Here is a 17,159-nt window from a genome sequence, read left to right on the forward strand (position 1 = left end):
CCAATACTCACTGCTTGCTAACCAAGCCCAATCCAATGCTCACTGCTTGTTGTGGGAGTATCACTGCTACTGGTGGCTCTTTCAAACTCCAAAAATTGATGGAGAAATTTCATGTATTCAATTGCAGCAAAGGACGAAACATAGATGCAATTTGAATTAAGAGTTTCGAAATTCTCCCAGACATACATTTGCAGATTTAGATTCGGAAGAAAGGATATCTATTAGGATGGAAGATGGCGGATTTGTCAAGAAAATGTAAGAACATCGAAAACCATCACAAGGTTGAAAACAAAAGCTTTTTCAAAATCTCATTCTGGGTTCATTTCATTTGTTTTGCATTTTTTTTCATCCAACTAAACTGAATAAGTGTGAAGGTGGCTCCGTAGTGGCAACACTGATGTTGACCATTTTATTATGGGTGATGAAGCTGAACGCGAGCAGTAGAAGCACCAATTACGCATGCCAACAAGTTTATAACAAATCATATTTATAAGCCCGATAACAATAAAACCAAAAGAAAAATTGCATTGAGATTTTCTGATGTTTAGTAATTTTATATATTTAATGTTTACCTTTTTTGACCTTATACTGATTTTTTCTTTTTCAATTTACGTAACAAAATATCACGACATTGTATACTTTATCATTACGACAAACTTTTCCTAGTTTCTTATCATCTTATGATAGGTGAATTGAAACTTGAAAGAGGTTAGTGAAATGCTAAAATAAAGGAAACCACCTTTGTTTATACAAGCTTCAGCCATTCAATTGTTTGCATTACTCACTTCCTTACCTTGTGAATTTGGTGCAACGACCCATTTGCGCCTGCTCAGAAATACCGCTCAAATTTCATCCCCAAAGATTGCAGAGAGAACAAAAAACAAGAACAAATGGCAAAAGCTTTGTTGGAAGAACAAAAAAACAGCATTTCTAAGCATTAGTTGCATCGCCAGGTTGTGTCTCACAAAAGACAAGAACAAATGGCAAAAGCAAAAGGATGGTTCAACACAGAAACTTGAGCTACAAGTTATATAATGAGATAAAGAATAGGAGAGGAGAAAAGGGTCTTTGGAACTTTACGGGGTCTCTTTGTTTTACACTAACAACAAAAACCTTATTTCATTATTGTTTACATTGTTAGGTTTGATTAAAGGCCAAATTTTCAAGAATATTATTCACCCTCAAATCTGTCTCAATAATTTCATGAAATGTCTGTTTTTTTTTAGTCTTTCTCTCCCTTTTTTTTTTAGAGTTAAGATCCATACAATCTCCTCTCCTCTCATGTTTTTGTTTTACTGTAAGAATCAATTTTCCAAGTTATGCCCACGTTTCCATGTATAATTTGTGACTCAGATTAATTTAGGCAGATACCTCAATTAGCTTAAGTGGTTTAAAATCAATTCTATCAACTTCAAAAAATAAACAGGCATTGGATGAGTTTGAGGAGCTTCCCTACCTGAGATGGGTGAGTTCATGTTATGGAGAAGTCCCAGCAGAATACATTCTATTATTGAATCCAACTTCTCTGAGGAAATGTTGTTCTTAGTAAGGGAAGACAGTCTCATGTTTTGTATGTGCAAAAGAAAATGAAAATGAATCAGGGCAATTCTAGTAGCAATATGATATTTAGAGACTGTACAAAGGGCACAATGTTTTAGAAAATGCTATTAAGGTGACGAACTTTTGGATTCTTCAGATTGATGCACATTATGTTGCTGATGTTCATAGCAGCCTGATAGGAGAAACTGAAAACAATCAATGGAATATGCTTGATGTGGGTGGTTCAATTCTTAAACAACTTCAATTAAGTATTTGTTTGATAAATTTTTATAATATATAAGAGCATATATACGTCATAAAATCTGTCAAAATAAAATTAAAAATAATTTATTGTATTAGTGTTGACAGCAATTATAAATTATTTTCATATATTAGTCGAAATATTTTTTGCAAGTAGAATGTTCTCTCGCTAGCTAGTTGCAAAATGAAAGGTCCTTGTGTCCGTTTTAGTGCTCCATTAACAAAGTGATCACACTGAATCGGTGCACTGTGTTTCTCATCCACGCATGACCACTTTCAAAGCACAATTTTTCACTTGTATGGGCCTAGATGCCATGTTCACGCCCAAAATGTAAATGGAAATTGCTCTGCACACTATTCGTTTTGCTGGTACACCCAGTACAACATATGTAATTCCCATATTGCCCTTCATAAATCAATTATGAATTAGCCCAATCCATATTAGGCTTTCCCATATGAGGATTTTATTTATAATTTATATATGTAAACAAATTAATTATTAGATCAAGATTAATTATCATAAAATTTATTATATAAATTTACATGTGCATTAAATATACATTAGAAGTTTTAGTGTTATATATAACGACATTAATTATTTTATAACATAATTGACTTATTAGGTCAAATGATTAGATTGTTGTGCTAATAATGCGAAAGTCACAAGTTCAATTCTTGTATGGGCCATTAATTTTAAATTAATTCGTAAAACATATTTTTTTTAAAAATAAAAAAAAATCATATGGGCCACTTATGGACTGGGCAATCTGTAAGCTTCATACGGATTGGACCGATCTGTAATTTTTTTACAGATTCACAATCCATAAGTCAATTACAGATCGACAATCCGTATACCACATACGGATTGTGAATTTGTAAACCAATTACAAAAGGCCAATATGAGAATTACATATGTTTGCTGGGTGTACCAGCAAAACAAATGATGCACGTAGCAATTTCCAATGTAAATTCACTGCCACTAAGCCCAGCATCACACTCGGGTTATGTAGCATTTTAACTCTCAAAAACCAATATTTTCACTTTTGTTGGTTCTCTTTTCCAAGCCATCCACGCGTTGAAACTTTACAAATGCCTAAGTGTTCATCTCATTCTCGTGCTACAAAAGATAAGTTGAAGATTGGTTTCCAATGAACAGCTAAAGAGGTTTTTAACAAAAAAAAAAAACCCGAAGAAAAAAAGAGGCAAAGGTAAAAAGTGAAAAAAAACGAACGGAAAAATGAGTTTGAAGAATAATTGTGTATTTAAATAAGAATTAAAATACCACAAACTATAAAGATCAATAGTATAAAATGTTTCAGTTTAGTCAGAACCCTCGAGTTTGAGTCATGGATAAATACTTGATTGAAAAGAATTTTATTATTTATAAAAATTTTATCCAATTTAAATAAGATTATCTCTTATAAAAAATATGTACAATCTAAAAAAAATTAAAATAATTATCATCAAATCAATCAAATGATGTGATTTAGGTGCTTATTAGCTATTTTTATTGATTTCTTATGAAAGTAATCAACATATATAATTATTTTTAATTAGTTTCATTTCAGGACATCAATATCACTCTAAAGAGTAAAGACTATATAGGTATTTTCTCCTTAAAAAAAAAAGACTATAGACACTTCCAATATAGTGAGAGAGAAAGTGAGATAACTTCTAAAATATATCAGTACATCGTCCCCAAAAATTATACTCGTCACTTACCCTTTTTTAAATTTAGTATTATAGTTGGGTTTTTATTTTTATTTTTAACCTAAAATTGATATTAAAACAATTTCTTCAAAAGTATAGTTAAAAAAATGCAATCACTAAAATAATTTAGGCTATGTATCATGAAAAATTCAGTTTTTTTTTATTTTTTTATTAATACCTTAAAATGAAAATTCAGGTGAACATTATTAAAAATTAAAAAAAACAAGTGTCTATCTTCATGTGGTATAGCATCACAATATGTCATGCCTATTTCACATGATATTTTATTTAAAAATAAATCAACAAAAGGTCACATCTAATTCATCGTATGCAATGCAAAATCTATCAAGCATCAACACATATTTGACTTTGACTTGTGTCACATGTGAAGAGTTGACACAAAACTTCCATACATAATCTCTCTTGATTCAATTCACCTGTAGCATTTATCATATTTTTTATCATATAATTAATAACCTTTGATCCCTCCCCCACCCCCCTCTTTGAATTTGTCTCTTCTTCCCTAACAATTTGTTATTTTTTTCTGCATTACTTTTTCTAGATAAAAATTTGTACACTAAAAATCAACAAAGATAAGAAGAGGAAAAAAAGTGAAATAAGACTATTATATAATAAAAATAATAAAGAAATAAATATTATTATAAATAATATTATATAAATAATGCATCTCTTATTTAGTTTACTTAATTCCAATAACTTTTTTGACCTCATCTTGTATACTTCTTATATTTTTATCTTGTCTTGTCATTATCTCTAAATCACTGTTATCTGAGAATAAAATAATACTTTATAACCTTAAGACTTATTTTAAAAGATGGTAGCTTAATTATCATCTTTTAAAATAAGTCTTAAAATAACTTTAAATTGATATTCATAACCTTAAGACTTATTTTAAGAGATGGTAGCTTAATTACATGATATTCACATATTGTGATACCATCTCAAAAAAGTACCTCTTACACCTCATCATTTTGTGATTCTTAATTCACTTGCTCTTTTTTTCTTATAATTGATATTCATAATCTTAAGACTTATTTTAAGAGATGGTAGCTTAATTACATGATCCACATATATAATAGAGTACTATTAGATTGAGTTATTGATATATAATTTCATTTAATATGAGACGACTTGCACATAATTTTTTGTTTAATTTAATATATACCGTATTTTGATATGAGGTCCTTATATTAGCTGTAGATAAATTTTGGTTCTCTTGCATTATGGAAATTGTGCAGAACATTATCTATGTGGGAGGAGGAAATTGTGCATGTAACTTCATATCCTGAATTTTTTATTATTAGATTTAATTTAAAAATTATTAATATAAGAATTTATTTGAATTAAAATGATTATAATATATATATATATATATATATATATAATTCTTGTATTATGTAACATTAAATTTCATTAAAATAATTGAATTAAAAAATAATGACCATTTCTTGTAAAAAAAGATTGTTTTAATTATTTTATTTAAAATTGATTGAGTTAAATAATTATTTTATCATTAAAAAAATTAAGTGTTTAGTATAAGAATGACTGAGATTATTTAATAATTATAAAAGAGAGTGTAGCAGTTTCATATAATAGTTAAAAGGATTAAAAGATTATTATTGTGAAGATAATTATTATAATAATAATAATATAATATTATATATCTAGTTTAGATAAAATATTTGTTATGTTTGAATTGGTGATCCTAAAAGATTTGATTAGCCAAATCTATTGAGAACATATCTCAGGTGTCCAATCTTAAATCATATACTCTTGTATTTATATGAAGATAGACAATCTCTTCTCTTAAAATTTTATAGATGATCTTTCTCAAAAAATAGAAAATTAATAGATCAATATAGGATTGAGAAAAACAAAGATAGTCTTGTTGACCCACTAAATGGAGAACAAGAAAAATAAATGAAGAACCTGTGAATTATTATGTTTTAAGAGGTGAATAAAACAACTTTTTTTCTTCTTCTAAACTTCATAGTATAGATTTTTGGAAACACATCTTCTTGAGTTACCGATCATAAATCGATAAATTGATACATTGATCCTTGCATGAATTAATTTTTGTGATGATTGTAAAATTTAGGTTCTATATCAGCTTTGTCTACGAACAAGGAAGCTATAAGTAATAGAATTAGGAATCTGATGGAGAGTTCGATCTTGACTTAGGATGAATGTTGGCAGCATGCCTTACACACGCAAGTCAGATGGAAAGTGATGTTTCTAGTGTGTGTGAAATTAGAGTATTTATTTGGTAATTATCTAGAATGACGTTTTGTAATTATGTGTGAATTAAGTATCATAGTCTGGGGAGTAGTGATAGTGTATATTTTATTTTGAGAATTGAATATGCATGAGATACTTCTATTTGAAACAGGAAAGAGATATGAGATACTGTTATCTTGGATGAGATGAGATAATAGATATCTCCACTTAGGATGGGAAAGACAATGAAACGTTATTGTATGGATATGAGTTCATGGATCCTTTGAAGAATTTGAGGTTCACACCTATTCTGGGAATCAAAGAGTTGAGTCAAGTAATTTTGAAAATCTCTGAGTTGTGTTATAATATTTGTTTGTTTGATAAAAAATTAAATACAATGAAATGTTAGTGTTTATTTACTAGAGTGTTATTTTGGTTTGTGAATAATGTGATTATTTTATAAGTATGTATATATTCTTTCATTTATTGTGTCAATGGAGAATAATACTATTTTGTAAATTCTTTTAAAAATTATTTTATTCACTGAGATTATTATCTCATTAAAAAAATATTATTTTCAAGGTTCGAGGAAGAAGCTTTTGAGACCGAAGAAAATTGAAAACCTAGTTCATCATTAGTTATACTTTATAGATGTCTATATTGAAGAATAAAATTATTTATTTATGTAAGGCTTCATTTATTTATAATATCTGAAATATTTCAAACTATTGAATAATTACTAAATTCTTTATTTTAGAGATATATTAAAGTAAAATTTTATTATGTGTTGTTATTGTATAACGGCCTTACAGTGCCGACCAAAAATCTTTTCCTCCTCCCACACTTAATTTATCTACCTATTGTCTTTTGCAGGTACTAGTTGTTATAGAAATTTTTAATGAGAATGCGGTTGTGTTCTTTAAAAAATTATGGAAATACAAAATAAGAACTTTTAAAAGTCTTGCCATATCATTCTGTTAGACAGGTTCCTTCTTAGGTAAATCTTGGTCATGGCTAGGGGAGTGATCCACGTACCGCATGATAATGTATGCATTTTTTGCTTCAACCAATCTGAGTATTATGATCACTTGTTCTTCTCATCTTGTCCAATCTATTGACTATTGGTGTCTTGTATTTAGTTTATTTGTAGATAGGGGTGCTGGTGGTCCTGCTATGCTTGCGATGTTGTTATGTGAAACAAATTGGAAGTTGGGGTTTTATGTGTGGCATGTTGTACGCTGTGTGATCATATGAGAAATAACATCCTTTTTAAGGAATGGATATTTGAAATGACTAGTCTTTTAGATTTGATTGAAGTGACGTCTTGGCATGGGTTTAGTTTTAAGGTAGGAATCATTCTTTTTCAGAACCCTATATATGTCCTGTATATGCACATGTCCGAAATTCACTACTAGATGCATATGGGTTTGAGTACCCATGCCCTCCCTCATTTTTAATAAATTTCTTTCACTTATAAAAAAACTGAATTCATTTGTTAAAATGTGAATTGCTTTGATTTAATTAAAGATTGATTTACATTATTTAGATTTTTAAATATAATTTGGTTTTAGTTATGGTCTGGTTTAGTTTAACTGGCTTTTCTTCACAACTTTAAATCACACATTTTATATATTAACGTATAATATACTTCATGGAGTACTGTTAATGTAAAAAAAAATTGGCTTTAAGAATCTTTAATTTATATATATATATATATATATATATATATATATATATATATATATATATATATATATATATATACACACACACACATATTCCTTTCATCTCTTTATTTATTACATCTATCTTTTTTTCCTTTTTTTTTCTTCTGCCTTTTTTCCCCTAAGTATGCTTACGTACAAGAAGAATGGGAAAAAAATCAAATAAAATATGAAACGAAAAAAAGTCCAGTTTTGTATATGGAGCAAGTCATATGTATCCTCTTCAAAACTAGCAGATTAATTTTAGGGTAAAGAAAATATCGTACGAAATGATCAATTTAATTCGTGCAAGCATTGTGTAGACAAATGTTGGCCCGCGGCACCTGCAAGTGCAAAGAAAAATTGTCCTAACCCTTTTTAGTATCGGGTTAAGCGAGTCACGCTTGATTCCAAGTGCAAATTGACAATTAATTGTCTAGTATAATGGTCTAAATTGTACTTACTTTACTTAAAGAGGTAGGTCCTAAACAATTTCCCCACTTTTGTTTTGCTCTCCACCTTAAAGCCATAGAGGAAGGGAAAGAAACAAGACGGATCAACAATGATTGACATAGACGTTTTGAAGTGATATTCAAACTGCCATCACTTGCTCTCTAATGCATGGACCCCTCTTTTGTCTCCCTATAGCTAGAAAATTTGCCTACCCTATTATACCTCATTCATCCTCAGCCATAAATCCTCCTCCTCTTAGCATAGCTTAAGTTTTATAAATTCCTTATCATCCTTTTCTACCTTCCCCTATATCCCCCCACCCCTCTCCTTTGTTCTCTACTAGATTGAGTAAATCCCTGGTTAACAAGACCAAAAATTTCAACCTACTTAGATGGATCCAGCCATGTTATCAAAATCATACCAAACCCCTACCTCTTCATCTTTGACCGTAGGGGAAGAACTCTGAACTCAATCATTAATCTTTTCAAAATCACCGACTTCAAATTTGTCTTCTGTGACACCCTTTACCCCTCACATATATACTAATAAAGGAATAAAAATTCAAATATTAATTAAAAGTATTTTTAAAACATTTTTAAATACAAGCCTTTCAAAAGGGTAGAAGACTCACATTCACTTTCTTCTACATCATATTCAAACTTGTCCAAATAAATAATAAAGTCATCTCAGTTCAAACAAGGCCGTCTAAGCTTCATACAATTAATATAGAACTTATATCCTAATGTCACATCCTATCAGAGCGTTGTGTTCCCGTGTCCTCTAGCATGAGGTTCTTCATAGTCATTCACCTATTCATCTGCTCCCCCGAACACAAAGTTCAAGATCATCACAGGATCCAAACACAAACTGCAAACCGGAAGTGAGTTATCACATTCCTAACTACTAGAGAGAAACAAGACAACATATAGTAGCCAAATATAATTTACTTAGCATATATCACATTATTTCATAGAGGGCGAGCCCTGGTGCAGCGGTAAAGTTGTGCCTTGGTGACTTGTTGGTCATGGGTTCGAATCCGGAAACAGCCTCTTTGCATATGCAAGGATAAGGCTGCGTACAACATCCCTCCCCCATACCTTCGCATAGCGAAGAGCCTCTGGACAATGGGGTACGAAGTTTTATATCACATTATTTCATCACTTTGTCATTCAAAATTCACTTTTCAATCATCAATCACACCTTTCAATCATCAATCACAATACACAAGAATCACACACTCCGATCAAGACATAATAACACATCAATTTCATAATAAACAATTAGCAAGCGTATGCAACAGTTATGCTAAGACTCAAGCCTATATGCAATGTGGTACCATGTCAGTGAAAAATCACCCTGGGGCGCTTAGGAGTACATAACAAAACACACCACACAATGAGTTTGTCAGGTCACTCTCACTAAGTAAGATCATAGGGAGACCAGTCAGGGTCACGATGTTTTGCGAGAATGCTCCAACCATATGGGATCAACATAGGCTTAAAGGAGCACTCAAACCTGGTGACCCCCAAGACCTACACTCCGAAGAGTCTGTCAGGGCCTCTCCCTCCTGATTCAGGTCCAACCCCTAAAATGATTTTAGCACACAGACACTGCTCATGAATTATACAATCCCCACGACTTCACACTCGTGTTTTAAACACGTACAACATATTGCGCTACAATTTAACACTGGTTCCTAAATAGGAAACCTACACTTTTTCTTTAACACTGGTTCCTAAATAGGAAACCTACACTTTCTCTTTAACATTGTGCATTTACACTTTTCTCAAGATAACACTGGTCGGGTTATTGTACAATTCACAGCTTATAACACAAATAATGTCACATAAAGAGTTAATCACACACTTATTCACAACCAAAACTCATTCACAATTTCACATCTCATAATGTCATAATCCATCATCACATGTTTTCACGTATATCACAATTCAACACTTGTTCTACTTTACACTTTTACTCAATCTCAATAACAATATTATAATCTCAAGGCAACATATTATTCCACAATTCATCACATATTTCATTTATAAGCACTGCTCATGAATTATACAATACGCACGACCTCACACTCGTGTTTCAAACACGTTTAACACATATTGTGCTACAATTTAACACTGGTTCCTGAATAAGAAACCTACACTTTCTCTTAAACACTGCGCATCAATGCTTTTCTCAAGATAACACTGGTCGGTTTATTGTATAATTCATAGCTCACAATATAATTATTGTCACATCAAGTGTCAAACACACACACTTATTCACGATCAAATATCATGTCCACAATTTAACATCTCATAATATCACATCAACCATCTAATTTTTACATGTATCTCGCAAATTGACACATTTGACTTTGTACTACTCAATCTTCACAATAATATTATAATACCATTATAATAACTTATTACACCTTATAACTCATATACACATAACATAATAACAATATTTGCATGATACAAAACATATATATGTATATGTATATAATAAATTAAACTACATTGTTTTTAATCAAAGAATTTCTATAACAATTAGTTTAATATTACATCAAAAGAAATTACCACTAGACATTAACCTTACAATTTTCTTTAATTTATTATTCTAGTATTTCAATAATTATATACACATAACATGTTGATCATCATCATAGAAAAATTAGAACAAGATAATAATTTGGATAAAATAAGTCATTGAATAATATTATTTAAAATACATTTTACGTTAATAAAAATAGCTTAATTTTTTTAAGGGGTTCACACTCAACACAAGAATACATCAATTTCACAGCAATTTCTCATTGGGACATCAACTAATTCATCAAACATATATAATTCAATGTAATAATTATAAGGATAAAATGAAAATTGCAAAAACACCCCAAAACTCATTCCAATTGATATCTCTAAAGATCCCTACACATGTTCTCACTAATCCTCAATCGTGAATAACTCATCCCTTATCTTGAAGCAGACTCACGTGTCTTCAGCCAGCGATAGCAGCATCTCTAGCGGTTCCTTGAGATTCCTCCAATTTTTTTTCTAATTGCTCCGATAGAGTTCCCAAACGTCAGAGAGACAGAGAAGGGATTGAAGCCTCCGCTTGTACTGTCTTGGTGCGATTCCTTTTTCTCTCTGCGTGACTATTATCTCGCAAATCCCAAGGGTGAAGGTGTGAGGAACTGAACCACGAACTACATATCAAAATTTCAGGAAAATCCAACGGTTAATGAAACCGAAATCATAGTTTTACTGAGACCGTTTTGGGTTTCTGCGGGAAAAAAAAGGTTACAATGCGAAAGGTATTTCTCTCATCTCAAACATGATGTCGAAATTCCCAACGGTGAGAATGCTTGAAATTGGGTTGCGAACGTGGTGCTCAAATTTCACGACGATCCAACGGTGAACGGATCCGAGATCGTCATTTTTCTGAGACAAGTTTGGTGGGCTATGGGAAAAAGAAAGGGTTTTGAGTGGAGAAAAGAGAAAAATGAAAATGAGGGGAAGAGGAGGCACCTGACTTAACATAGCTATTTATACCTAGGGTACTCAGCCTATTATTTGTTTTATATTTATTTATTTATTTACTAAAAAGCTTTTTAAATTTATTTACTAAAAATTGGGATGTTACACCTTCTCTAGGCTAGCTTTAGACAATGCTAACCAAATCTTTTTAAACATCCACCTGAACTGCAGTGCCCCAAGGCCACATATCCCAAATTAAACACAATACAAAAACTTTATATATAAAACCCTAAAAATTATTTATAAATACCCACCCTCCACTTCTATCTCATTTTTATTTTATTTTCTTCTTATCTTTCTTTTCTTATTAATCATATATCATTTTATCACATTTATTATTTTTTCTCTCCATTTTTGTTCAGTCTTCTTACCTCTCCTATTACTACTCTAGTCCATCAGAAATTTAGGTAGACGTTTATCAGCTCTCTCTCTCTCTCTCTCTCTCTCTATATATATATATATATATATATATTTCTTTCACCAAACATATATAACATATCTTGAGATAAACTCTATATATACATATATCTTTCACCAAACATAAAACACATCTTGTACTAAACACACACACATCCTACTCCCCAAACCCTAAATCAGAAGAAAAAGAGAAAGAGCAACATCATAACATCACATTCGCATGTGCTTTTCCTAACCCTAAAATCTCCATCCCGAGAAAAAGAAGAAAAACAAGAAGAACTTTAACATGTCAGCTGCCGTGGCCGCCACCGCTGCCGCCGCCATGTCAGTGTACCAGCACAGCTCCTCCTCGAGACAAGAACAACACAGAGACCACGAATTGCCCTTAACACCCCAACGAGTGTGTGTGTCTCCACCTCTGAGCCGGTACGAGTCACAAAAGCGGCGCGACTGGAACACCTTCGGACAATACCTGAAAAACCACCGACCACCTTTGACTCTCTCGCGCTGCAGCGGCGCGCACGTGCTGGAATTCCTCCGCTACCTCGACCAGTTCGGAAAAACCAAGGTTCACGCCGAAACCTGCGCGTACTTCGGAAACTCCCACCCTCCGGGTCCTTGCGCGTGTCCCCTGAGACAGGCGTGGGGCAGTCTCGACGCGCTCATCGGCCGGCTACGCGCAGCCTTCGAGGAGAACGGTGGCACGCCGGAGATGAACCCGTTCGGGACACGCGCAGTGAGGCTGTACCTCAGGGAAGTGAGGGACGCGCAGGCCAAGGCGAGAGGCATAGCTTATGAGAAGAAGAAACGGAGAAATAAGCCACAACATAGTGGACATGATCATCATGATGAGGTGATGGTGAATTATTCTTCAGGGTATGGTGGTGGCTTTGTTCCTCAGCAGCAAATGTTGTCTGATTCGAATGGAACGGCTTCTACATCTGATGGGGTTTCGTATTTCTCATCATCATCGTCCCAGTGTGGTGGGTTTAATTGATTGTGATCATTCGTGTGTTATGATGCATGGTGGAAAATTAACGATTAATGATACTATTATTATTATTATATTCTATTCTATGGTTAGTGATGTGGTAGGGTTCAAGGATGATGCACACCTAGTGTGGTCATTATCAGAAGCTTGTCAGGGGTAGTATCTAATTGATAGCGGAATTTCGTTTCTATGTAGAAAAGCATGGTGAAAAGTTGAAGGAATTCCTGCATTATAGAGCTTGCAAAGTGCAAAGTATTGTATAATTAATAAGTGTGAATTTGATTAATGACAATAGTATTTATAGTCTCGTTTACTCATTTAGAAATGCTATATATGCATCATCGATCCATCATCCTAATGTAATATTTTTTAGCAGCTTGACTTTAGTTTACTTTTTTTTAAAAAAAAATTTAGGGTTTGATCTTATTTACTTAAACAAATAAAATACTATGCAGAAAAGCATGAATATTTAATGTCTGCAAAATTATTTATTTAGACTAATTAAAAAGAAGGATTTCTGTTGGAGAGAATTTATATATGGCAAGGATCGATCACTTAATGTTTAATATTTAGAATATAAAATATTAGTGAGAAAATTTCTATAAAAGTAGTAAGTTAAGTTTTCAGCAAAAATTAATAATCAGTAAAACTGATAAAAACTCTACCATCCACACCTATATATAACATAGTTACCCAAAAAAAATGTTTTCCAACCACCGAGATAAAACTAATTCTTTTCTTTCTTAATTTGAAAGGAAATTCTTTCTAGAGTGTATAGATTATAAAAGAGAATTTTATTCCTTCCAATAGAGTTTCTTATTAAATCATATACACAATGAAAAGGATCAGAAATACAATGCTAAAGGGTGTTGACGGATATTTACATGCTATTGAGTGGTCATTAATTTGTTGATTAATTTTGTTCCAAGTGAATTATCAATAAATTACAGACATTTTTTTAGTTCTATAAGAAAAAATAAATCAAGTATTGAAAAATAAAAGTAATCATACACTAATAGTGCAACACATTTTTAGACTATAATCTAGTCACAAATCAATATTGATTTCAATCTAAGTCGAGGATTAAAATAGGGTCTAACCATTGGTAGTCTTTGAAAACATTATGCTTTAATATAATTTTGATACCACTTCATACCCATAATATATAATACACAAGCATTTCCAAACAAAAAAAAAATCATTGATATGCTTTTTAAGGTAATTATCATAAAAGTCAACAAATTTATCATACATAATACATTATGATTGGATGCCGATGTAAAAATATTTTACACTATTAATGCATAGTGAGTCTATTTTCTCCATATACTACTTTGAGTTTCAAATATAAGAAATCTCAAATATAAGTAAAATTTAACTAACTTTATCTTATTTAATAAGATCATTTCTAAAATATCATTCATTTAATTGAGATTTTATTTTGAATGACTCTCTTTTATTTTTTATATCAAGATTGAAGTGTAGTTTAGAAAAGAAAAAAAAGTCTATGCTTTAAATGAAATAGACACTATTAAATGATTTTAACAAACTTTCTTAATAAGTGAAAATTAGTTTTTTTCTCTCTCTTATATTTGAAACTGAAGGAAGTATATAATATGTTTTTTTCTTGTTGATAAAAGACCTTCAAATTAAAAGGACAATGAATGTTTCTTAATGTATGAAAATTTTTAAAGCTAAATTACAATTTTGATTTTCCTATAATTTTAAATATGCGATTATGATTATCATATTTTTAAATCAAGACATTTAGTATTTCTATTTTTAAATATTCAATCATAAACTTTTACTCAAAGATAAGTTATAAATCATTAAGACACTTGCATTGTTTACTTAATCTTATAAATAATATTTTACATGTATCATTAGTTAAGAGTTATTAATTTTTTGAAATTATAAAATTTTATAAATTTTTAAAATATTTAATATATATGTTTTTAAAATTTTATTTTATATCATTTTATATATTTTAATTTTGAATAGTTTACATATTTTTATTTTAATCTTACCAATTTATAATTAAATTTCATAAATTATTTACACAAATTATTTTGTAAATTTTTTTTAAAATAAAAATTATTTTTACTCTAATTATATAAATCAATACAATTGCATCAATTAATATGTAAATTATACAAATTATGTAAATTTATTTTTATATGTAAATCGTTATTATTCTAATTATATAAATTAATAAGATTTTAATATTTAATTTTTTAAGGAAACTTACATGTTAATATTTTCATTTTAACTATAAAGAAATATTTGATAAATAAGTTTTTTTAATACCAATTATATAAATTAAGAAAATTATATAAATTGATATATAAATTATTTTATGTAATTTATATTTAAAATAATAAAAATTTTATTTTAATTATAAAAAATAATATATTTTAATTTTTAAGATTATTTAAATATTATTTTAAATTTTTGTAATTTGTATAAATTACATAAAATAATCTATTTGATATTCTATGTAATTTTTATTTAAAATTATAATAAAATGAGAACAAATTTTTATATATAATAATTTATTAATTTATATTAAATAAAGTTTCATAATAAAAATAAATACATGTAAAATTAAACTATTCAATATATTTAAATATTAAATATTTTATTTTAATTTATAAATTTTATAATTTGAAAAAATTAATAACTCTTCATCTGTGATAATGTAAAATAATATTTATAAAACTAATATAAGAAAACAAGTATTTTAATAATTTATTATTATTTTTTAAATAAAAAATCGTGAGGACAACTCATAACAAATCCCTTTTATTGATAAACTAAGCAAGTAAAAATCAAAATTATTTAAATAGGAGATTAAATATTTTGATTTAAAAATAAATGAACCAAAATCACAGATTTAAAATTATAAAGGAACAAAATTAAAATTATTTATGAAAAAGATTATTCACAAAAAAATGAGTCGAGTAACGACTAAGTTCGAGTTCAACGTCGGGGATCTTGCTATCTCAAGCAAATGAGAACACTTCTTGACAGAAAGACTTAAAATTGAAGAGAAATATTGAAAATGTCTCTTATTGTATTATATACATGTGCGGATAACATTTAATACAAACAAGTTCTTAGTTTGTGGTGCTGTTCATAATTGGTCCCATCTGGTTTTACTGTTTTTGTCCCTTTAGTTTATGGTATTTATGCATGCAGCAGATCCAAGTTGAATGACTTGCACTAATGAAACAAAAATCATATGTACCAATGTACGCACTAGCATAATATCGTTATTTTTCATTTATCCTAACTATTTTCCTTTTTATACCTCACTTCTAGTTACATTTCTTATAAATCGTGTCTTTCACTTCTCTCTTCTCATTAGTTCTTGTATACCAATCATTTTCCCCGATGAAAAGCTTCCACTCCTTCATGGAGAAGCCAGTAAGGCTCGTAAGGAAGGGGAAAAAAAACAGTGGTGCATGCTGCCATGATTTCGCATTCAACTTGTTTTACCGGATATGTATTAAATCTCGCGACTATTTGCGGCTTAATTCATTGATAACCAATCTAGATTAAGATCAGTCTTATGAAAATAGTTTTGCATGAACATGGTATTAATAATGGTGGGGCTTACCGACATGTTTACATCATGGTATTACTATTATTTTTTATATGCTCTGATAGCACATCTTGTGCCACAACTCCACATAAAGCTTGCGATAACTTTTTAATCACTCTTATATACACCATGTTATTAAATCGTTAGAGGTTTAATTGGATAATTAACATAGAAAAATATTTCTTTCTCAGTAAAAAAAATCTTAGTAATAAATTTATATTTTGCCCTAAACATACTTGACTAAAGATTAAAACACTTTGCTTGTAATTGTAAAATTAACATTTAATTTTCATAACTAGCAATTTCCTTTGATAAACAATATGTAAGTATAGATATAACATCTTATACCTGTGACATTCATAGCCTTGAAATGGCGTTTTACCATTTCCTATAAAAAATACATGATGAAAGAAATTTAAAACGTATACGGAAAATTTTCAAACAATTTAATTAAATTCATATAGTAGTGCTCATGTTAAAAAAAAAAAAAATTATGATGTCACAAGACTCGACGAAAGTTAATATTTATAAAAAGATAAGAACTCCAAGTCAATACAGTTCTTCAAACCTATGGTTAATATTCTTTCACCTCGTAAGTTCATTTTTGTAAGATACCTAAAAGATAATAGATAATGTACATCTAGATCTAGTGTGGGATTGCACAGTGGAATAAAGTTTGTTGTCCAAAGGAGAGGGAGTTTAGG

General features: G+C 30.0%; 1 protein-coding gene across 1 annotated transcript; it reads left to right on the top strand.

Moving 5' to 3' along the window:
- Window positions 1-11,808: 11,808 nt before the first annotated feature.
- LOC100775838 (protein LIGHT-DEPENDENT SHORT HYPOCOTYLS 4) lies at window positions 11,809-13,166 on the top strand. The gene has a single exon (XM_003524044.4). It carries the CDS (start codon window positions 12,147-12,149, stop codon window positions 12,855-12,857), a length of 711 nt encoding a protein of 236 aa, XP_003524092.1. The 5' UTR covers window positions 11,809-12,146; the 3' UTR covers window positions 12,858-13,166.
- The last annotated feature ends 3,993 nt before the right edge of the window (window positions 13,167-17,159 follow it).

The sequence above is a fragment of the Glycine max genome, chromosome 5 (genome assembly GCF_000004515.6).
Source record: "Glycine max cultivar Williams 82 chromosome 5, Glycine_max_v4.0, whole genome shotgun sequence".
NCBI classification, from domain to species: Eukaryota; Viridiplantae; Streptophyta; class Magnoliopsida; order Fabales; family Fabaceae; genus Glycine; species Glycine max.